Genomic DNA, 25,114 nt, shown 5'->3' on the forward strand with positions numbered 1-25,114 from the left:
GGTTGCCTCACTTGGCGGACGTGAGGCCTGTAGTAAAGAGTAAAGCCTGAGGTAGATTACCCCTCCCATCGAGCACGTTAGTTTCCTGCTTACCGCGTAAGCAACCCGCTCAACAATATAGTCTGCCTGGCAACTGATGATGTTAGCCAATCAGCTTGCCTTGCTTACTTTAACATGATTGGACACTGTATCCGTATATATACTGGTGCCACCCCTGGGGGGGAAGAAAAAGCCCGGAAGTAAAAGCCCAGAAGGAGTCGCGGGGAGCGGACCAGAGGAGGCTTCGGCTGGGAGCGATCCCAGGGCAGGCTGTACGGAGAAGGAAAATAAAAGAAAAGGTTGTCCACTGCCAGACTTTGTCGTGTGTCCTTCCTGCCGGCCAGGAGCGACATCGACAGGCCAGTATTTCTCCCCTCCCCTCTTCTTTCTCCTTCTTTTCCTTCCCCTATTTCAGGTGATTATAAAATAGGGCCAAATTCTAATTCTTTCTTTTCTCCCTTCTTTCTTTTTCCTTCTTTCCTTCCTTCCTCTCTTCCTCCATTCCTTCCTTCTATTTTTTTTTTTTTCTCACACTGAGGTACAGCCCCAGTTCTATTTATTTATTTAATATTATTTGGAGAGAGGATTTTGTTAAGTTGTCTGGGCTGGGCTCAAACTTTGGATCTTCCTGCCTCAGCCTCCCAGGGTGCTGGATTACAGGCAGATACCACCGCAGCTGGCTTTACCTCCAGTTATAGGCTCTGTCTATGATAGCAGCCAGAGAGATATTTCTAAAATGCAGATCTGATTCTATTACTGTTTGGCTTAAGATGCTTCAGTGACTGATACCCTCAGGATAAAGTTGATGCTCACATCCAAAATCCTTCGCACAGATTCTCAGGATCTAGTCTTGGCTGACTTTTCTATTTCATTGTCACCAGCCTGTTTCACATACATATGTTGCAATTATCTTTTTTGCTTAGCTTGACCAAGAACAATGAAATTCCTTGAGATTCTACTAAAAATGCAGAATCTTAGACCTACTCCAGACTTACTGAATCGGAACCAGCATTTTAACAAGATCATTAGAAGGTTCGTTTGCATAGTGAAATTTCATTACTGCTGCTTTGTAGCACTGTCCTCTTTTCTTCCCTGGGTTTTACACAGTTTGCTTCCCTTGTTAAACTAGCCTCCTTCATATAGCAACTACTATTCTGCAAGACTCCACCAGATGGTGCCTTACCTAGGAAAGCTTTTTGAGTGGCAAAGGCTGGACTGAGGGATATTTATTCCCTTAGGACCCCCAACGTAGTTAACTACTTTGTGTTATAATTACCTTTTTACTACTTTTTAATGTCTATTGAACAAGGGCTTTTCTTCTGACTGTACTTTGGAGTTAATCTAGAATTTTTAAAAAATACTGATTTCTGTGTCTTGCCATAGAAATTTTGGTCCTAATTGATTTGGGTAAGGCCTGGATACTGGAATTTTAAAAATCTATTTCAGATGATTATAAAGTAGGGCCAAATTCAAAATAGCTACACTAGCCTTAAACTCCTTAGGGAAGGGATTGTGACTTATTCACTCTTCTAGCCCCAGTAGTGCCAGGCACATACACTGTAGTACTATATGATTGTGGACCTTAATTCCTCAGGAATAAGTAACTGGTTTTACATAGTGTACACCATCTTACTTACACTAACCTTTTGTCCATATGTCCGTAGTTGGGATGCTTACTCATCTCATTAAAACAAAGAGTTGTTTCTTGAGGAAAGGACTTAGGTTAGTCTTTAAAACTCATCTCTCATCACCCCTCTTTTCTATTCTTGAACCAGTTTGATGCTAATAAAACAAAGTAGATTTATATAATTGGGTAATATTAGAAACATAATATTGAAACACTGTTTCCATGCACTAGTTCCACAAAGCAAAACCATCAATTCTTTGTTTATAAATCTCTTGGGCCCTGCTAGTATAAAATAGTGAGGAGGCTGATGAACTCAACAGGTATGTTTTCTAAAAGTTTACCAGAATTTTATGAGAAGTTAAAAATATATCTCAGGGGAATTTTCTTAAATTTATGCCCTATTTTCTTTAACATAAATTAACTTCTTTTTAAAACAAAGTTTTAATAATATATTTATACAGTGTATTGTACATGATGTTATACTTTGTAGTTAGTTGTATGTATTGTGATTTTCTGTATTCAACTTTCATTAATTATCTTTTATTGAATATCAATTGTATATAATATTATAGAAAAGAAATACTCTTCTTGCTGTCCTGGAGGAGTAAACTATACATTCCAGTGCATGGTTTTTGTTTTGTTTTGTTTTGTTTTATTGTAGCAGGTCTGAAGAGGATGACTAAAGGCACTCAGTCATCATTTCCAAAGCGCAGTTTTTGTTATAAAGGACCCTGAATTCCATCCAATAACTTTGTTCTTTAGTCCTGCACCATAAAATTTCCACAGGTTTGCCAGGACTTGGAGATAGTGGGGTGGGAAGCATACCAAGCTCTTCTTACTGCAGGGTCACTCAGAGCCACAGCTTGGGCATCAATCCCAACCCCCCTCTGGGAAAACTGTTTAGGCTTTAAAACTTCAAATAAAGGGTAACAGTGAAGGTTTTGACCTATCCAAATTTTTAAGGGGTCATATTTCAAGAATGAAAAATCCAGTCCTTTGTTGCCCTAGGAAGCCTTGGCACCATGCCAGCTAGTAGGAATTTCAAGGTATCAAACTATTGTTACTTTCTCTCTGTAAGAAGTTAACCATAAAATTAAATTTCTGTCCTTTCTGGGACTCTTTTTTTATTGTTGTTATTTTGGTTTCTTCATTGGAGATTGATTTATCTAAGGTATTTAGCCACAGGGATCCAAAGTTGAGTAATACAATAACTAAACAAACAGGCCTGTGTGTGTGTGTGTGTGTGTGTGTGTGTGTGTGTGAGTGTGTGTGTGTGTGTGTGTGTGTGTGTATAATTTTTTTTTTGTCTTTTTAAGACAGAATTTCACTATGTAGTTTAGGTTGGCCTTGAGTTCACTTTGTAGCCAAGGCTGACCTCAAATTTGCAGCAATCCTTCTGCCTCTGCCTCTCAAGTGCTGGGATTACAAACATGAACCACTATGCCTGGCCCTCAGGCCTATAATATTATGTGGTCTCATATAATTTAGTGCATTAATGTATTGCAAAAACTTGAAGCAAAACTTGAAAACTAGGGAAGATAAATTAATATTGTTATTGCTGTTATAAAAGTAAACATATCACAACAAGAAGATTCTTATATTTTAATTGTTTTAGTCTCATATTTTAGAGATAGCTTAATCTAGAATTATCTAAAAAGGCACTTAGGCTATCTCTATACTTAAAACATTAAAGTATAAATACCTTTACACTCGATTTTCTAGAAGATTCTGTGACAGACAATTTAAATACTTAGATGCTATTGCCATTTAGAAATCAATATTCCTAACTTAAAAAACTAAAAGTTAAGAATCTCAAGGGCACTATTTCAATATATGAGGATGACAATAATTTTATTTCTTTATCAGTACATACTTGCTGTTTGTAATGGTTACATTTATCATAGGGAATTCATCCTGTAAATAATATGTTTTAACTCTTTTTCCCTATTCCACTCAGCACCCTTAAACCTTTATGATAATTATTTTTTAAAACCTTTTATGCTTTGAAGGTAGTAAAATACAACAGAACAAGACAGAACAAAGCCATATGAGTCAATGCAGTGAAATTGCTACAGAACATCACAGCAGGATACTGGGATAGCAGTAATAGTACCATAGTATATCTTGTTATCTTCACAATAGTTGTCCTTTCAATCAAGGATAGCAAAATCAAACCAAATACAGAACATTATAGGACTTATCAAAACAGAATATTGAATAGAACAAGACAATTAATCAGAACAAAGCAAAATAGTGATAATATTTGCCTTCAAAGAGATGGTAGAAAGAAATCCCCCATATTTGCTATATTGCATATGGTCAGCCTCCCAAGAAATGAACAGACCTCTGGCTCTCATTTGTTAATGGTGGGGGGAATGGGATGTTTGATTCTCAGCCTGTGTGCCAGTAGGCTCATGGCTGCTTATCAGTAGGCTCATGGCTGATTACCAGGCAAGCAGGTTGCTTTGTTTCCTAGTGCCCTAAGTTATAATAGTTATTTTAAAAAGGAAAATAGCAAGTGTTGTTAAAAAAATAGGGAAACTAAAACTTTTTTATATTGTTAGTGGGAAAGTAACATGTTTCCTCATAAAATGAAACAGAGTATTATGATTTAACCCAGTAATTCCACTCTGATATAAAATAATTGAAAAGAGAACTCAGATACTTTCACACAAATGATCAAAGTAACATTATTCACAATAGTCAGAAGGTGAAAATGATCCGTGTATCCATCAATAGATAAATGGATTTCAAAAATGCCATATATAACCATGGAATATAATTTAGACATAAAAAGAAATGAAATTCTGATACATGTATAACATAGAGGAGCCTTGAAAACATCATGCTAGTGAAATAAATCAGACCACAGAAGACTAATATTATATGTCTTTATTTATTCTATGATTTCACTTATATAGAGTATCTCAAATATGCAAATAATGGAAACAGAAAGCAGATTAGAGCTTGCTAGGAAATGGGGATGGAGGAATGGAGAGTGATTATTTAGTGAGTTGAGAGTTTCTTTTTGAATTGATGAAAAAATTTTAAAACTAGATAATGGTGATGGTTTGTTTCACAACAAAACAAACATAATTAGTATCAATGTAGTTTCCTTAAAATGGCTAATTTTATGTTATATATATTGTACTACAGTTTAAAAAGCTTAAAACAAATTACATTTACAATATGATCTGTTGCTTGTTTCCTTAGAGCCCCTTTTATATTTGTTATGGCTTGTTTTGGTGTATCTCCAAAGCTTCATGCAGTCAGAGATGGGGCTTTTTCAGAGGTGGCTGGTTCTAGAGTGTGTGGTTGATTGATGGTGCAACGCTAGGCTTAAGGGTATGTGATTATTAAATTAGTCTGCTGATTGGTTTGGCACTCACCCTGAGGTGGGTAGCTTAGGTAGAATATAAGAGAGAGAAAAAGTTGCTATTGTCATTTGTTTTTGCTGTCTTCTGCCTGTCATGAGTTGTTTCTCCTCTGTGATGTCTCTCTGCCATGCCACCCTGCCTTGGACCTCGCTGACTATGAGCATAAATCTCTATAAAATGTGAGTAACACAAATCTTTTCTCTGTTAATTTTGGGTGTCAGTTTTTTTTCTCATCGGTACTGGGAATTGAACTCATGACTGCGTGCTTACAAGGCAGGTGCTTATGCTACTGAGCTAAATTCCCAGCCCCCAGGTGTCAGGTATTTTGTTTCAGAAATAAGAAAAGTAACTAAGGCAATATTTATAGATCTAACTATAGTACAATTTAGATGTCTCTTTAATGTAGGGAGTATAGTATACAAAAGTAGAGGATATATCTCTAGTGATATAATTAATAGAGTCCACACTTATTTAAGGGTCCAGAATTTAAATTTAATCTTCTGAATTTAGGTTTTAAGTCCTTTCTGCAGAAAACTCATCACTAAATGTTGACTTAAACAGAGTGATAATAGATTTCTTGAAAACCTTTTTGAAATTCTCCCCAGTAAATAGATAGAGTATAGGAGAAAAGATATTATTGAAAGATGTTGTCACCACTGTAATTATCAGACTCAACTCTAAAAGTTGTGACTGGTTCTTAGTGAGAAGTAAGCCCTGGTATACATGGTAAGGCATCCAACACACAAAGAAAGAGACAATGGCAGTTGTCATAACTTTGAAGGGCTTCCTGGATTTAAACAGGCCCCTCTCTTTCATCTTGCTGGCTACCCTTCTGTAACAAAAGATGATGATGAATAAAGGCAGAAAGAAACCTAGCAAGAAACGGCTGATGAAACAGGCCACATGAATCTGTTGCCTTAATGTTTGTATCTCTCTGCTGTTCCAGTTGCTAGACACAGCATAGTTATTTCGGCAGGTCACAATTCCTTTGCGGTTGTGATGTGTCTCCCTGAAAACCAGATAGGGTATACCGAGGGCAGTGGCAGAGATCCAGATTCCCAGGACAATGCTGGAAGCCCAGCGTGGGGTTCGGTGCTGCTGGGACCATGCCGGGTGAAGAGTGAGGAGATAACGATCCAGACTGATGGCAGAGAGGAAGAAAACTGAGGCAAACATGGTCACAGACAAAGTGCTGTTGAAGACTTTGCACAAGGCAGTTCCAAAGTTCCAGTGATTGTCCTGGAGAAGGGAGGTGGCTAAAAATGGCAGGATCAATGTTGGAATAAAATATGAAAGAATGAGGTGGAAGAATAAGAGGGTGTTAACAGTCTTTTTCATTTTGAACTTTAGCACCCATAGGTAGAGCCCATTGGTGACGGTACCGATTATAGATGATATGAACAAAGGAAGGGCAATGATGATTTTTGAGGCAGGTAATGGAAAGTGAGTGCTATTGTTTACTAAAGTAGAGGTATTGATTGGATGATTGGTGGAGTTGATCAGATCCATAATTACCTAAGGAGAGAAAAAGTGAAAATTACAACTATAATTACAAGTTTAAACAAAGATATTAAAAGGGTTTTTTTTTTAGCAGTAGTCCAAATGACAACATTTTTAAGAGTGACAAACAATATTTCTATGATAATTCAAATACTGCGATGTGAGGAAAAAGGAACACTTCTACACTGTTGGTGCGAGTGTAGACTGGTGGAACTCAGTGTGGAGATTCCTTAAGAAATTAGAATTAGAGGTTCCATTTGATTCAGCAATTCCCCTTCTGATATTTGAAAACATCATCATACCACAGCTATATGTGTGCACCCATATTTATAGCTGCACAATTTGTAATAGCCAGATCTTGGAAACAACCCAAATGCCCAAATGCCCAGCGATCACAGAATGGATAAAAAGGTGTGGCATTTTAAAATAACATTATACTATTTACATATAAATAGGGTACTATTATACTATTATACTATTATATATACTATTATACTATTATACTATTACATATAAATAGGGTAAACTAGAGACTTTTATAGGTAAATGGATGCAACTAGAAACCATACTCATAACTGAAATAAATCAGACTGGCGTGAGTGAAAACTGTATTGTCTCACAAGTGTAAGAAACAGAAAGAGTAAATAAGACCCAAAAGTTACAATAGGTATAGTGAAAGGGAAAGAAACTGCTCAAAGGAGAAATCATATTGTTTGATCAATTTTACATGCCTGTATCTGGTAACCTGAGCAACTTATTTTGAAGATAACAATATGCAATATTACAACCATTGTTGAATTCCTATCATCTTGTTTTGAAAACCTATATTACTATTTGTTTTGGTCATTGTTTGGCCTTTTTTGTTTGTTTGATTGCTTTTTCTGTGTTTCTCTCTCTCTCTCTCTCTCTCTCTCTCTCTTTTTTTTTTTTTTTTTTTTTGGTACCAGGGATCAAATTCACAACCTCGAGCTTTCCAAACAGGTGTTATGTCCCTGAGTTAAATCCCTGGCCCCGTATATTTCTCTTTAAAATAAAATTTAAAAATAATTCAAATACTTGTCTAAGTCCTGTACTTTTATGCTGTATGAGGCATTAAGATCAGATTAATCTGAGCATGAAAAATAGAAATATTATAGATAAAAAATATAAAAGACAAATAAAGGTTGGGACATTTTGGCAATTGTTCAGTAATTTAGATGGGTAAAAATCTTCTTTTAGGAATTAACCAGAAGTGTAGCTATTTTTAATGGTCACAAAAAACTTGAATAAGACAATTTAGAATCAGTTTTACTTGACTAAGCAAACTTGAAGAGGACAGATGTTGCTAATGAAATAAATTTAAGCAACAAAAATAACAGTAACTGTTGTAGAATAGTAATCAAAGGAGGCTATATTTAGATTTCTCTCATAAGCTATGTATAAATAGTAAATACTATTATTTAGAATTCTAATACTTAGCATTTGATAAGTCTTGATATTGAAGCCCTACGTCACTAAGCACCTTCAAAATCATCAACAAAGGGGAAAGTGTGCTGGAGAATGCAGTTCTTTTTCACTCGAGGAGGGGTGGAGAAGGATCTAGAAGTCAAGGAATTCACATTTGTTTGATACTTGTTATATGCCAGGAACTTTCTATAAAAGTCATTCCTTCTTTTTCCGCAAGGTTCAGCAGGCAAATCTTTAAGCAGAGGAAATTGTGAGGCTTAAAGGTGTTAACTTTCTTGGTGCTGGGAGAACTGGCTATCAATATGTAGAAGACTGAAGCTGGATCAATTATCTTTCCATGTACTAAATTAAAATAAAGATGATTCAAAGATCTTAACATTAAAATAGAAGCAATCTACTGGAAGATAAAATAGGTAAAACTCTTGAAATCATAGTTGTAGGAAAGTAGCTTATGAACAGAACTCCAATTACTCAAGAAAGTCGATGAATGGAATTATATCAAATTAAAATCTTCACAGCAAAGCAAACAATCTGTAGGGTGAAGGGACAACCTATAGGACAGGAAAAAGTTTTGCCAGCTAATCCTCAGACAGATGACTAATATCTAGAACACGTAGAGAATGTAAAAAGTCAAACCACCCAAAATAAAAGACCCAATGAGAAAATGGGCAAATGAAATAAATAGACACTTCTCAGAAGAAGAGGTACAAATGGCCAAAGAGCATATAAAAAAGAATGCTCAATGTCTCTAACCATAGAGAAATGCAAAACAAAACAACACTAAGGTTTTATCTCACAACGGAAAGAACAGCTATCATCAACAAATACTGTTATGGTTGTGATGAAAGAGGAACCTTTCTCCATTGTTGGTGAGAATGTAAGTTAGCACAGGGGTACCTCAGTTCATAAATGCTTTTGTTTTCAAACAACTTGGTTTGCAAACACAGTTGCTTGGCAATTTTTTTTTTTTTGCAAACTCTGGATCAGGTGCAAACATGAACACGGCCATCTCTCCCATACAAACACAAATGGGGTCATTTCCACAATCATAGAACAAATAAAGTTTGTGAGCAAAAGTGCCACTGTACAATCACTATGAAAATCAGCCTGGAGATTCCTCAAAGAAATAAAAAATAGAAATTCCATTTCTATTTCCCTTCTACGCATCTTCCCCAAATACCTAAAGGCACCACATTATAACGATATATACATACTGATGTTTATAGTAGCATAATTCATAGCAGTTAAATCCTGGAAACAATGTGTGTCCAACAGACAAATGGATAAAGCAAATGTGGTATCTATACATAATGGAATAAAGTCTGTCTAAAAGAAGCATAAATGTGAGACACTTATAGGACAATAAATATACATGGTAAGCACAATGTTAAGTGAAAACTCAGATATATGAACTTAAATACCACGTGGTTCCTTTCACTGAGTAATGCAAAATATAAATAAGGAGCAAAATAATATATTGATGAAAGGAAACAGAGGGATAGAAATTTTGAAAACTGAAATAGTTTTGAGAGAGCAAAGGTAAATGGAGGGGAGGAGGAGAAGGAGACATAAAAAGATTTAAGATGTGGTGTGTATATATGCACCACATATTCCCAAAGAATGCAGACATTTTATGTCAAAGACATGGATTAAAACATAATAATATGGAAATGGAATCTAGAGACAGAGGGAAATGAGGGAGGGGAGGGAAAGGAGAATAAAAAAGAATCATGGTATGTTAAGTACATGTACTTACTCCTTAAGGGGTATATAAATATAATGTATTGCCAACATACACTAATAAAATAAAAATTTAAAAAAAGTGTTACATTTCTTGTATCCACCAACATCTCTACCACACATTTTCTGTTATGAAGATGAACCCTACCACTATTTTAGATAGCTTCTTTGAAAACTGGTAATTCATATGGAGTACTTTTGATAATGACCCATGAATCAGGGCCTGTAAATATCAAAGTATCTAAAATATCCAATTTTTTGGATAACGGTTTTGATAGTACTGAAAATACAAACCTGAGAACAGATTTTGGAAAATAGCTATTACAACAGAATCATATCAACAAATTGGTTTTTGATAAATAGAATAAAGCAATAGAAATTACTATTGATGTAGTTTCCTCACTAAGCAAAATCATTCTAGGAATATAAAGAGAAAAGAAAATTAATTGCTATCAAAAAACCCCAACTGTCTTGTGTTAATTTTACCTTCTAAAAGAGTTGCAAAGTTTTTCTTTAAAGTAGAAAAGTGGTTCCCTCATCAGAAAATATCTTAACAGTTTGCTTTGGGAATAAAAAGTGAAGTCCTTAGAGTTTGAAATAGACAGTGCCAAGTAGAAGAGTGCAAAGCCTTTTTTTTTTTAAACAGGGCCTCACTAGGTAGAACATACTGGACTTGAACTTCCTTGTGTAACCCTGGCTAGCTTTGAACTCATGGCCACTTTCCTGCCTCTGCCTCCTAAGTGCTGGAATGACAGGAATGTACCATCATACCTGGCAAGAGTGTAAATTCTTAAAAGAGGCTGTGTAGAGCCCCTGAGACCTTGGGAAGGGAGTTGAGGATGGTCGTGAGACAGGATGGGCAGGAAAAACTCAGCAGAAAGTCAGAAGGCCTAAATAGGAGAAAGGGAGAAGTAGAAATGACACAGGGTGTAAAACTTGGTGTCTAATACTCCATTTTAATCCACGTGCTGTGTTTTGATGTAAGGTAATGTCCTTTCTTCCGATTAACCTACAACTCTTATGTAGGTGATTATTCTGGGGAATCAAAGAAGTTGTGTTAACTAATTGTTCTGGAGTGAGACAGAGAGAGAAGAGTAGCAGAAGGTGAGATGTGAATGATGTGATGTGTACGGTAGAAACTAGACCGTACTAGGGTTTGAGTAAACAAGAAGAAATAAAATCTCTTGGAGTATTTTCCAATACTCTGTGTGTGTTTGTGTGTAGGTTATGTCTGGCTTCTCTGTATCTGTGGTGTACTTGTGTGTATACAGTCAGGAATATGCTCTCTGTGGTATGTGTTTTTATCCATGGAGTATATATTTGAACCTTTCTCTGTGTGTGTGCATATTTGTGCGAATGTAGTCTGTGTATCTATAATGTATCTATGTGGTGTGTGTATGTGTGGTATGTGTGGTTTGTATGTGACTGCCTGCCAGCATTTGGAATGCTGTCTGTGGTGTTTGTGTACCTGTGCATTGTGTATATATGGGGATTCCTTTGTATATGTGCATATTGGAAACTGAATTTTAGGGGCTTTTAAAACAAATTACATGACCAAGCTCCACAAAGGTATCCAAAAATATTGTAGGGTGTGAGCAAAATCAAAGTGAAGCTTTGCTGATCTGTGCTGGTAGTGGTTCTGAAAACCACATCACATTCCCTGGGACCTTTGATTTAGTCCATGTAATAAGAAGTCTTCATTCTAAACGCTCTTTTCAGAAGGTTTTACAGTATGCGAGTATAAACTAATGGAGCAGAGCTCAGGCTTAGTCATGCCACAGTCCTCAGTTTGCATCCAACCTTACAAGCTCTGTGAGCTTAGACTCTTAACTCTTTTAGTCTTTTTCTCCTTGGCCTATGTGAATTTTTATGAAGACTGAGAAAGCACATTTAAATTACTTAGTTCCCTTCATGGCATATGGTAAGTACTCAGTAATTGTTTTAACCTACTATTGTTCAATTTGTTAAATTAAGAGTGGTAAGAGCCTCACATTGCCCTTTTTTTTTTTGGTCTTTTTCCTTTTTATCAGTACCGGGGATCGAACTCACGACTGCCTGCTTGCAAGGCAGGCGCTTATGCTGCTGAGCTAAATCCCCAGCCCCCCTCACACTGCCCTTTTAAAATTAATTAATTTTATTTATTTATTTTTTTAGTACCAGGGATCAAACTCACAACCTCACACTTGCCAGACAGGCGCTTAGGCCACTGCGCTAAATCCTTGGCCCTAATTTACTTTTTCAATCAGATTTTTATCTTGTCCTTTTAATCCTGCAGGCCACAATTCTTTATTCCTCAAGGTGCTGAAGTATTCCTGGGATTTCTGAAAAATCTACATATTCATCTCCTCTGCTAACCTCTCAAAAGAGCTTTGTTGTAATGATACCAGGTGGCACAAGTGACTTTCAGGAAGATGCTCCTCCATAAAAGTATGTAGAGCTACTTTGTGGGGAAGGGTCACAGGGAGGGTCTATTCAGGAGATAGCACTGGAGAAATCTGCTGGTCCAGGGAATCTTACCTCCAAGTGATGTCTTCAAGCCTGATGGTCTCGAACATGCCAAAGTCAATCACCAATCTTCTTTCTAGAGATGGAAGCAAAAATCAGTGACATTTTGTCTTCATTTTACCTGCCTTCTTGCTGATGCAACGTCTCAGTTTTAAATTTAAATACTCCGTGAGTTTTCTTGTTCTTCCTTATTTTGGGGAGTGTACTACTGTAAGGTGGAAGCAGAGAGAGTATTACTTCTTCAAATAATTTCATTTTAAAGGGGAATATAGAAATTTCATAAACAAAGTAATTTCTATTTAATGTCAACAAGCTAATTTCAGATATTAAAACACTGATTAACAATTACTTTCTCATAGTCAGTCACTCAACCAGGCATCCAGTGTATCTCAATTCTAGGGTTTTTATTAGCATATTGATGGAGGATGTTGGGTACATAGGAAGGTGGTAAATACCTGGCATGGAGAAAAACTGGAGAGCTAACTAATCTTCTGGGAAGAAAATGGTTAGAGAAAATTTGAACACTGAGTTACTGAGTTTCACATTAAAATGAAATGTTTGAGCCAGGCATGGTGGCACTTCTGTAATCCCAGAACTCAGGAGGCTGAGGCAGGAGGATTGCCACTATGAGCCTGGACTATCTAGTGTGATAAAGGCCAGTATAGAAAAAAACAGAGAGAGAGAGAGACAGAGAGAGAGAGAGAGAGAGAGAGAGAGAGAGAGAGAGAGAGAGAGAGAGAGAGAGAGACAGCGATAGAGAGAGAGAGAGAGAGAGAAAGAGAGAGAGAGTTGTATGAAGACAGGCCAAAGAGTCATATTATTGGAAAGATGAAGACTGGCAGGCAGAATCATCTGCATTTGTGCAATTGTTGAGAAGAGTGGAAAAAACACACAGTTAGTTACCACATCTTAGAAGACGATCTTATAAAAAACACTAAAATTCAGGGTTATGCAATTAGAACCATTACTGACTCAGTGCTATATCTCCTCTTTTCCCCTCTCTAATCCATCTCTGAAATTTTTCTGAATTTCCCTCTGTGCTGATATGGGTGTCCTGATTTCTTTTCTGCTTTCTTTTCTCTTCATCTTTTCACTAGCAGTGGAGAAGGTACATCAAAACCCCTGTGTAGCTGTAGTGCTAAAGACTTGGGCATCAGAACCATTACTGGGTTACACTGAGATTGTAAAACTTTAAGACGGTAGTTTCATTAGAAATAGGCTTCCATTTGTAGCTGTGACCTTCAACCTAAGAACTGACTTTTCCAGGCTGGGTATTACTTTTTCAATCATTCTACTGCATTTTAAAAGGGGTTTCTTACCAGGTTTTCAGAACTTTTGAGTTAATGCATAGATCCAGAAGCCATTAGAAGTATTATGAGATCCAAGCCTACTAATTTTGCAGATTAGCAAAAAGAGACACAGAAAGGCAAAAAAATAGGTTTTCACCAAATTCTCATTCTATAGGCAAAGAGACTAAGATCCTTAGAGATATTTAAGAAGGTGTCCTAGATCCCATTATCAGTTAATGAAGAAGTTGAAGCAGAAATAATATGCACTAAAAGTACTTGTTATACTTACTGATTGCACAGGCAATATAGGCTAGAAAGCCAAACCCTAGATAAAATTCACACTCTGTCCCTTTTATGTTTCAGTTTCCTCATTTGTTAGTGTCTGACAATGACAACAAAAATATGAAAAGCAATATATCTTTAAAGTATTCTTGGGTGGATTAAATGAGATACCATAGGTAAGGTCTTAGGGTTAACACAAAATATGAAATAAGTGGTAGTTAATACTAATATTGTGCAAGTTATAACAGAACACCAGCAAGCCCAGGGGGCTGGAGCAAATATCTGAGCAGTGTGATTTAGGCAACATTTATTGAGTATCTATTGCACACCAGAGAGTGTTTGAGATTGGGAAAAGCAAGATAAATAATTTAGAGTAATTCTCTTTAATATTTACAGTTATTAAGGAACACAATATCTGAACCAAAGAGCCTGGGGATGTTGAGGAGATTATGTTCTGGACTTTGGAAATTGTATGTTTAAAGGTCCCTCAGTTATGTCATCTGCATCTGCATTGGTAATCTATTTCATACTGTAGTTGTATCAGAACAACATAAAACAGTTTCTGTTTCTATGAGTTCTTTTCTTGAAATCACCTGATTTAATTTGAAATATGAAAAGCGAACTGAATGAAACCACATCCCTAAAGCCACAGAAGAGAAGTTAATTCCTTTAATACAGTCTGCGTATTTCCTGACCATTAATATCATTGGTTTAATTACTTACTGGAAGAAAATATTACCGAGATTATTTGGAGGAGTTATAGAAGAATTCAATTTTGGACTACCTAATGGTGTTATTAGCCCCAGTGCCTGTTTTTCTTTGGGGAAAATTAAATACAGTCACTAATATATTTGCTATTTATATATTTTATTAATTATAGAATTTGGAAGTCTAGAATGAGAGCGAGGAAGAAGAACTTGGCTGAAATTCCTTTTCTTTCTTTCTTTCTTTCTTTCTTTCTTTCTTTCTTTCTTTCTTTCTTTCTTTCTTTTTTTTTTAAAGGATTAAGTAGTGTAGGAAGAAGCAGTAGGCCAAAGCCAGAATTACCTATCTTTTAACAATGATGGAGCATTCACGAGCTTTAATTCATTCACCCACTATTTAGTCAGCATATTGAATTTGAAGCATCATTTTAGCTACAGAGGATACAGAGTAAATGAGAAGAACTATATTTTCATGGAGTTTACATTCTAGTGGGAAGAGATGGCTGATACACTAGTGTATAAATATATAAAGGAAAAACATCAGCTGGCACTCCAGTGCTATGCAGAACATTAACACATGAAAATGTGGTGAGCGACTAAGTGGTCACTTTAGATAAGGTAGCTCAGAGGCTTTTCTATAGGTGACGTTTGATGAGATTAGGGTGACTTGAAGGAGCCAGTTAGCCAGTGATCAAGAGGATGGGCCTTGCTCTGAACCTGCATCATGTTCCATGTCTTTTTACCCCCTATCGGTCCCTTTTTGCTGTCTGTTTGCTTTGTTTTCTTAACTGGACTTTCCCATTTGTAGGAATTTTTGGGTCATGGCTTCTCAGTTTCAGCCATGGTTTGTGGCTTTGAGTTACCGTCCTTAGCAGGATGCCATGGTGTAAGTATGGCTTGACTGTGCCCCCCAAGAGTTCGTATGGTATAAGCTTGGTTCCCAGGATGGCAAAATGAGAGATGGTAGAAACTTAAAGAAAGACAGCTTCATGTGAAGTCTTTGGGGGTGCTTCCCTGAGATGGAATGGATAAGGGTGCTTGTGTGACCCTGATTAGTTCTCATGAGAGGGTTGTTTAGGTTGTTATAAAAGAGCAAGCCTGGGTCCTCTCCATGCTGTCACTTGCTATCTCATCATGTGATTGCTCCTTCTCCCCCTTGCTTCCACCATGATGACAGCTGTCATGAGATAATGCAGCCAGGGACTTCCTCACCACAGCTGGAACTCAGATGTTTGAATTATCAGCCTCCAGAACAATCAGCTAATAAGTGCTTTTCCTAGGTTGTCTAGCTGTGGGTCTTTTGGTAGAGTAATAAAAATGGAATAATACACAGTCCTTGATAGAACTATTGGAAACAAACTCAGCTTTATTCAGGAGCCTGTACTGACAAGCTGCTTTCAACCTTATTGACTATGATCTACAATACTGAGCCTTAGATCCTATTTGTGTCTGAATAGCATTCCCAGCACTGTGGGCAGGATGTACCTAAAAGCGGAAATAGGGAGGTGGAGAACATTGGCCTGGATCTTGATTATGAAAGGATTCTGGTCAGTCTCTGGGGACACAGGGCTGGGCTTTGAAGTACAGGTGCAGAAGATAGACCTTGTACAGAGTCCAAATGTTAAGGTTCATTTCTCTGCAACTTCAGACTCAAGTTGATCTGAGAGTGAACAAACACAGGATGCTGGAGAATGATGAAGGTTCAGATTTCCTATGAAAGTAATGAAGCATATAAAATTATAGGGTGGGTTAAGAATTGGAGATTAGGGACCACTTACTGATGGGTCTACCCTCCAGGGAAGGGGAATATACTTCATCATGCAGATTTTAAATTTTGAGCACTTCAGTATATTATTTTTGCTTCCAGCTGAGTGTAGGTGCAGAAGCAGATTGTTAAAATATTCTGGGCTGATGGTTTCCAAGGTAATATTAAAGGAGAGGAAGCCAGCTGAGCAGACAGCACTGATAAGAGAACAGTGGAAGTGATATAGCATGCTGAGGGTTAGGTGAGAAGGGAATGTGTAAAGCCTTTATGAGTCAGATGGGAGGAAGGGAGAGACTGAGGAACTGGCAGGCAGAGAGTAGTGTTTGTACAACACAAACAAGTATGGGATATTGGAATCTAACATTTTTGAGGTGCAATAGTTCTGAGTGACGGCAAGGCCTCTGTAATGTTGCAACAGAAGTAAGGTAACAAAGCAGCCACTAGAACAGACATCAAGAAATCTGAGTGCTGGGGACCGGGATGGTGGTACAATCTAGAAATTTGGAAGACTGAGGTGGGAGGATCACAAGTTCAAGATCAGTTTGGAAAAATTTTTTCTTTCTCACTGTGTAGTTCTGGCTGGTCTTGAATTTACTGTATAACCCAGCATGACCTTGAACCCACACCAATCCTTCTGCCTTAGCCTCCTGAGTGCTAGGATTACAGGCATGTGTCACCATTCCCATACCAAGACCGTCTCTTTAACATTTAAATAAAAGATTTAAAACAGGCTGGGCATGTAGTTTAGTGATATAGTGCTTGCTGTCATTTTTGAGGTTTTGGGTTTGAAACAAAACAAAACAAAGCAAAACAAAACAAAACTTAAGACTAAAATTTTGGTTGTATCCTAAGAGCGGTTGCAATCACTGAAAGGTTTTAAGCAAGAAGTGATGTAGTCATAGTGATAGTTTATTAAAAATACTTTCCCTATGCGGCAGAGACTGACTGGATTTGTGAGGCATGAGAGTGAAAATAGGAAGCGCAAATAACTTGGTTTGGGTACCCTCAAAAGCAAACTCTGTGACAAGAGTTCAAGGGCAGATGGGGAAGGACTTGGCCCTGAGGGTGCCAGGACACTGTGCCAATCTGTGCCAGGGCATGGGGAGTGTTGGAGCTGCTAAAAGGTCCAGGGGGAGGGATCTGGCTGTATTAGGATTTAAGGGGCGGTGGCTGAGTCAAAAGGGTGTGGGTATTGGGGGTGAGGTAGTTAAGGAGACTCGGAACTAAACAAAGAAACCAAGCTATGTTGGGGAAGAAGTGGGACAAAATTGGGGAACTGAGAGGAGGAGGCCCTATCTGCTGTTTGCCTGGTGGAGATGGCGGACAGATCACATCAGACACAATGGCTGAATGGAATCGATACCAGGACTCCTGGACATACTGCAGAGTGGTGAGCAGCAAAGAAAGAGTCTCTCCAAGAGTTGGTGTCCAGACACTGGAATATAGCAACATGAGAAAGAGAAAAAGGAGGGTGGAACAAGAATCTAAAGTGAGCTTGAAACCCATGGAGAGAGATAATCTAGGGATTCAGCAAAAATAAGAAAAATAGGCCTGCCACTGCAGGCCCAAGGAGAAGAAGCCACACCTCGCCTGTCAACCAGTAGCCAGACTTGGAGAGGAAGCCACTGTCCCCTCACTGAGAGCCATCTGCTGCAGGCCTGGAGAAGAGCCCCTGACCCTGTGGTAAACCTGATGCTAGAGACCCGAGGAGAAGAATTCATGTCCCATGGGGAGCCCCACCCAAAACAAGTCCAGGAGACAGACACCGAATAAATTGGAAGTTACACACCTGAAATTTCTGAAATGATAGCAACTGAAGTAAAGAAACAACTTAGTACTTACATTGTTTGATTAATTTTGCATGCCTATATCTCACCCAGAACAAGTCTAGGAGACAGGTACATAGAAGAAGTTAGAAAAAAAATCTAAAAAAAAAGAAACCACACATCTGAAACTTTTAAAATGATATCAACTGAAGTAAACAAAACAACTCGGGGCTTTATATTGTTTGATTAACTATTTGGAGGATAACAACATGCAGTATAGTAACTATTGTTTATTTCCTACTGTCTTGTTTTTGAAATCCAAGGTTGTTCTTATTGTATTGTCTCATGTTATTGTTTTGTTTTGTTTCTCCGTAAAATAAAAAAAAATTAAAAAAAGAATTCAAGGGCAAGTGGCTTATGTGCTAAATGATACGAGGATACCTAGCAAGGGTGGCAAATAGAGAGGAAAAGACAAAGCAACAAAGGGCAAATTATTAAACAAGTTACAGCTATAGATTGCTGTAGCTTAATCCCACTGAAAAATTCTTGGCTAACTTTATGTGATTCAATTTTGTAACTTGAACAACTATTTCTAGGATGGGAATGTGTGATCTATTAGCTGGTGATTTCTTACTGTTTATTTTTTAAATTTTATATTACGTGTACCCTTTTTCTGTTTTTTTTTTCCCTTTTTCTCCTTAAATAAAAAAATTTCAAAAGAAAAAAAAAAAAGAAAAATTCTTGGCTATACCATATACCTTTGGTTACTCCCGCTGAGATGTGAAGAGCTGTGTATTTATACAGTGTCAGTCATTGCTTGAGGGTGTTAATTGGTTCTTTATCTGCCACACACATGGACAGAGTGGGCTTCTATAGCAAAGGAAAAATTAGAGCAGGAGGGTAGTAGGTTTCAGCAGAAGAAAATCTGGCTAACAAACATTGAAATGGTAAGGGCAAAGACTCGTGCGTGTTTGTTGATAAGGTTGGATAAGGGTTTGTCGATTTTATTTAACCTTTCAAAGAACCAGCTCTTCAATTCATGGATTCTTTGTATTGTTTTTCAGTCTCCAGGGCATTAATTTCTGCTCTGATCCTTATAATTTCCTCCCTCTCATGAGCTTTTGGATTAGCCTGCTCTTCTTTTTCTAGAAGTTTGAGGTTCATCATTAAGTTGTTTATATGCTCTTGCTCTGTTTTCCTGATATGAATATTTACTGTTATAAATTTCCCTCTTAAGACAGCTTTTATTGCGTTTCATAAGTTCTGGTATATTGTATTGTTATCATTCAACTGTAAAAACTATCTCAATTTTTTCTGTAATTTCATCTGTGATCCATTGACTGTTTTGGAAGGTTCTATTTAATTTCCATGTGTTTATGAAGTTCTTTGGTTTCTTTTGCCATGGATTTTCATGGATGTATGTTGAAGAAGATCTGATACATCTGTTAAAAGGCTAAATTAGTCCGTGCAGGTAGTGATGCTTGGTAGTGATGCTACCTCTGGAGAAAAGTGAAAAGAATTTTAAAAGGAGCAAGTATGTTATTTTTGTTCAGACTGATGTCACTCTCCATTTTATTAATCAGAGTTGTTAAAGTCTTGCATTTTTGATTTTCTTTAAAGTAAATTGTAAGATATCCCAGGAAGACAGAAATAAAATCTTATACTCTAACTCCTGATCGAGATTACTACTTAGAGGTGAAAATCTAAGGCAATGTTGGGAACATGGCCAAGAGTACCGATTGTCAGTATCAAAAACCCAGCCAAGAGTATTGTTAGTCTCAAAATGTCATGAGAAAAGTAAAAAACAGAGACAAGTATCGTATTTTAACAATGGCGGGGAGGTTAATGTCTCTGGATTTGACTACTTCCACTGCTAAACAGCCACCATTTATTTGGTCTATACAGTGATAGGTAGGGCTAGCAAAAGGTTATAATTTATCTAAAGACTCTGACTCCAGAGGGTGCAAATAATCTTATATTTGAAGTATCTTGACCCAAGTATAATTCTGCGCTGACTTAAGAAGGTGTAGATGATCTCATGCTTAGAAGTACCTTGTTTTTGAGTATAATTCTCAGATGACTTAAGAAGGTGTAGATGATCTTATGCTTGGAAGAGTCAATGGGAAATCTCAGAATGGGTGGTATCAACAATCTCCATCTTTTCTTTCATCCCACAGGGAAATATGCAAAACCAGTCACTGTGAATTTGTGGTTCCTAACAAGGCAGAATTATATAATAGAAATACTACATGAGTTTCACTAAAAAGTGTTTAGAAACTATATTAAAAAGCAAAAAGAGATGGGTAGAATTAACTTTAGTAGTATATTTTATTTAACTTGATATAATCAAATATTCAAATACATATAGTTAATATAAATATTTTTGATGAAGTCTTTCATATTTTATGAGCTAAATCTTTAAAACATCATGTGTATTTTACCCTCTAGCACATATTAATTTCAACTAGCTATACTTCAAGGACTCAGTGTCTCCCATAGTATACGGTGCTGGTGTAAGGCATGATTTGCTTAAGAAATGTATTCTTATTTTGCATTGTGCTATAAAAAGCAACTTCTGGAGAGAAGGCAAATATTTTCCATTTCAGTATTGAATGTTAAAACTAAAAGGAATATGCAGTATTAATATGGTTTCAAAATTTCTAAAGAGAAGTTCCTTGTATACATATTTATTTTGACATTGCCAAATCAAGCAGGAGATAGAATTTTTAAACTTGGTGTATTTTCTGCTAAGCCAACTAGATAACTAGGAGGACAATTTTTCTAACAAAGAAATTTTTTGTGTGTATCCTTAAAAGAAAATAACATATTGTTATCTTCAAAGTAGTTGTTCAGATTACAAGATACAGGCATGAAAAAAAAATCAAACAAAGGTGGCTTCCTGAAAATAAAGATTTCTTTTTGTTTGTTAGCCAGATGGGAACTGTTCTTTGAGATTTTGACATCAGAATTAGCATTAAAAAATTGTAAACAAATAAACAAAATGATGATACAGAATTTCAAAACAAAATAATAGGAGATTAATACTGGTTAATATAGTGCATATTATTATCTTCTAACTAATCATTCAGATTACAAGATGTAATCATGAAAAAAATGACCAAACAATTGAACAATGAAAGCACAAATTGTTTTTTAAAATGAACTAACAGAGGTTAGTAGTATAGTTATCTATCTTGTATATATTTGTATATATATATATATATATACACACACACACAGGTTTTATATATATGCACAGGTTTTTTTAATATATACAGGTTATATATAAATATAGATAAATTTTTATATATTTATTCATATTAATACATAAAATGTATATAAAATATTTATAAATATATTATATATAAATATATATAAAATATATAAATAATATATAACCTGTATATATAGAATAAATCTGTTCCCTTCTTTCTTTTCCTGCTTTCCCCATTTCAGTTGTTCTTCTCTTTTTTCTCTTTCCCTTCCACAATATCAATTGTATGTTTTGAATCTTAATTTACTCTTTCAGTTTTTTATACTAGGGAGACAATACAGTGTTTATACATGCAAGCTTGATTTATTTCACTTCTGAGTAAGGTCTCAAGTTGCATCCATTTACCTATAAAAGCCTCAAGTTTATTCTTCTTTAGAGCTGAGTAATACTCCATTGTATAAAAATATCACATCTTTTTTTGGTCCATTTTTGTAGTTGATGGGCATTTCTGTTGTTTCCAAGAGTTAGCTATTACAAATTGTGCTGCTATAAACATGGGTGCACACATATTGCTGTGGCATTATGTTTTCATTTCTTGGAAAATACCCAAAAGCAGAATAGCTAGACAGACTGGAGCCTCCCTCTTTAGCTTTTTGAAGAATCTCCACACCGATTTCCACAGTGGTTGTACCAATCAACATTCCCAGCAACAGTAGAAAAGGTTTCCTTTTTCCCCACAGGCCCACCAGCATTTGTAAGTGATTTTTTTGTCTTTTTTGTCTTTATCAGTACCAGGGATCAAACTCACGACCACACACTTGCAAGGCAGGCGCTTATGCTGCTGAGCTAAATCCCCAGCCCCTATTTGTTGCTGATTGATTTCTGAAGATAGCTCTTCTTTCTGGAGTGAGACAGAACTCAGTGTTGTTTTAATTTGCATTTCTCAAATGACTAGTGATGTTGAACATTTTTTCATGTATTTATTTGCTAGCTGTATTTCTTCATCTGACAAGTGTATGTTCATCTTAGATGCTCATTTTTGCAATAGGTCTTTGAATTTATATGGGTCTGACTTTTTCAATTCTTGTGTTCTGGATAGAAGTTCTTTGTCTGAGGGACAGTTGGCTAAAATTTTTTCCCAATCAGTGGATTTTTTTTCATTCTGTTGATTTCTTTTGATGTGCAAAAACTTTTTTTAAAAAGGAGATCTCAGTTGCTGATTCTCTGAAGTACATCCTGTGCAGTCTGGGTTTTGTTCACAAACACTTTGCCTACCCTTATGTCTTTGAGATTTCTACCTACTTTGTCAGTTAATTTAGTGTTTCTGTTTTAATATTTAGATCTTTGATCCATTTTGACTTGACTTTAGTGCACAGTGATAGACATGTGTCTAGTCTTAGTCTAGTGGAAAGCCAATTTTTCCAGCACCATTTATTCAAGAGGTTATCTTTCTTCCAGTGAAGGTGTTTGGCGCTTTTGCAAAAGATAAGGTGGCTTTGTAGTTGTATCCACGTCTTCTAATCTGTACCCCTGATCCTCAGATCTGGGTTTTTTTTTTTTGCCAGTACCATGCATTTTTTTATGGCTCACGTTATTTTTTCTTTTAGGCAGTATTCCAGTGTCCTCTCTTTCTTATCTTATTTCAAATTATAGTCATGAGAAATTCATGTAAGATCGGGATTCAGAACTCTTTGTCTTCTTAATTATGTGTCCCTTTTCTTTTTCCACCTTCTTGATGGCAACAAGAAATTTCCATTATAGGTATGAGGACTTAAAGGAGGGAGGAGCCTTCCTTGTTTTACACATAAAGAATTCTCCTGAGGAAGGCAGGTCACTGTATGAAGAGAGGGCTGGGGTATAGCTCAGTGGTTTATGTCACACTTATCTGTATGTTAAATTATTTTTTCTATATCTGGAAATTTTTCTGTTATTATTTCTGTAAACAGGTTTTTTATGGCCTTTGTACTGTTTTCTGATTTTTCACTCATTCTAATTAATTTTAAAGTAGTATTTTCATCACCAAGCAGCTGTCAAGACTCATTTTTTCATGTTCTCTTGTTATTTTTAAAGTATCTCTTATTAATTGGTAACTGAAATCATCCCTGTCTTCTATTTCTGACACTCTGTCCTCATATCAGCCACTTCTGCTGCCCATTCTTTTATCTGTGCATGTGAGCCCTTGGTGACTAGATGTACAATTCTTGTTTATTAAAGAACACCAATAAGATTGTATTAAAGCCCATCCTAGTGGCCTCATTTTAAGTTAGTTACCTCTTCAAAGGCCTCATCTTCTCACATTTGCAGTGGTACACACCTATAATTCCAACTACTCAAGAGTCTGAGGTGGGAGGATCATAAGGTTGAGGTCAGCCTTGACAGCTTGCTTCAAAATAAAAAATGTAAAAATTTTAGAAAAGGGATAGGTCTCCTTGATAGAGTGACTCCTTAGCACACCTAAGCCCCTCAGTATGATCTCTATCACTTGGGGCAACAAAAGAAAACCAAAAACCAAAGACCCTATCCTTATAGAATCACATTTAGCGATCCTGAGAGTTAAGACCTCAATATGTGAGCTTCATGGGGACACAATGTAGCCTATAATGTCATATACGTGCTGCAGTACAGAGAAAGACTAGGAAGGGGACCCGGAGGGGGTCCAATTGAGGCTACTGTGAGAGATGACAGCAACCTTCCCAGGGTGTGGGCTTTAAGGAAAGAGCAAAGACAACTGGTTTAAGAAGCAGTTTAGTATATGTGCTGTCAAAGAATATAGGAGCACTCAAGAAGTATTTTGATGGAGGTTAAGTGAAATATGGGTGATAGGAAAAGGAAAGAGTTTAATTCTCAATTTTTGTTTTCTACCTCTGACTATCTGGTTGTATAGTTTAAGAATAATGGAAAAGAGGCTTTCTGCCTACTTTGCCATGGACTGTTTCGCCTCTGCCATGCCTTTCTGCCAGCTGTCTATCAACTGAAACCTCTACAAATTGTCAGCTGTAGTACACTTTTACCTCTGGAAAAATAAAGAAGAATAGAAAACAGGAAAAAAATGGTGTATAGGGTAAGGTGATAGTTTCAGTTTTCTTGTTGAATTTAAGATGCCTGTCAAACATCAAGCTGTTGATGAGTAGGCTGGAGAAGGCTTGGAGAAGGTCTAAGCCTCTGCAGTACTCAGAGCTGTGGTCCTCTAGGTCACTTCTTATTGTGGACAAAGTTACTTACCACCCAGTGGTTATAGTTTACTTTTCACGGAAAAAATTGTGCCCCTTTAAAAAAAATGTTCTGTTACAACTCTTAGGAATTTAAAATATGCTAAATTAGAGTTTGGTAGCATTTTGTAGTTAATATTGCAGAATATTTCTCTAAGTAACAGTTTCCCATAGTCACCTTGGCATGCAACTATTGTAATGAACCTTGCAATTGCTTAATGTCATTACCTTCCTGCTGAGAATGAATCTACAGTACTCTTTTCATTTCTTTCCTGTGTGCCAAGTCTTAGTGAAGAAGGAAGTCTTGCCCTAAAAATGAAGTCTAGAAATCTGATATAGATGCTAAAAAAAGAAGCTTTTCTCATAACAGCACAACAGCATGGCTGTATGGAGCTTTGGTGGTCTCCTCAGTAGAAGCAAAGACATTAATGATGGATAAGGAGCAGAAAAGCAGTGTTAGGAGCAGAATGTGCTATGGTATTAGGGTTGAAGGTGTCCTTGGTATGATGACTGCCATGATCAGCTGAAGACAGCTCGGCTAAGTCAGAGTCAATCAGCAAATCTGATTTGCCTTAAGTAGCCTTCATTCATTATCTCAGAGACTAAGGTGGCAATGCCATCTTGCTAAAAAGCAGCTGTATGGGAATAGAA

The 25,114-nt window shown here is 36.7% G+C and overlaps 1 protein-coding gene across 1 annotated transcript; it reads right to left on the minus strand.

Annotated features, from left to right (window-relative positions):
* Positions 1 to 3,402: 3,402 nt before the first annotated feature.
* On the minus strand, positions 3,403 to 12,379 carry Gpr33 (G protein-coupled receptor 33). Its single transcript, XM_063246453.1, has 2 exons — positions 12,247 to 12,379; positions 3,403 to 6,558 (listed from the first exon to the last, which is right to left on the minus strand). Exon 2 carries the CDS (start codon positions 6,550 to 6,552, stop codon positions 5,557 to 5,559), a length of 996 nt encoding a protein of 331 aa, XP_063102523.1. The 5' UTR covers positions 6,553 to 6,558; positions 12,247 to 12,379; the 3' UTR covers positions 3,403 to 5,556.
* Positions 12,380 to 25,114: the final 12,735 nt, after the last annotated feature.

This window comes from Cavia porcellus, unplaced genomic scaffold (genome assembly GCF_034190915.1).
Source record: "Cavia porcellus strain 051 isolate PalLab524CR breed Dunkin Hartley unplaced genomic scaffold, mCavPor4.1 scaffold_1, whole genome shotgun sequence".
Taxonomy (NCBI): Eukaryota; Metazoa; Chordata; class Mammalia; order Rodentia; family Caviidae; genus Cavia; species Cavia porcellus.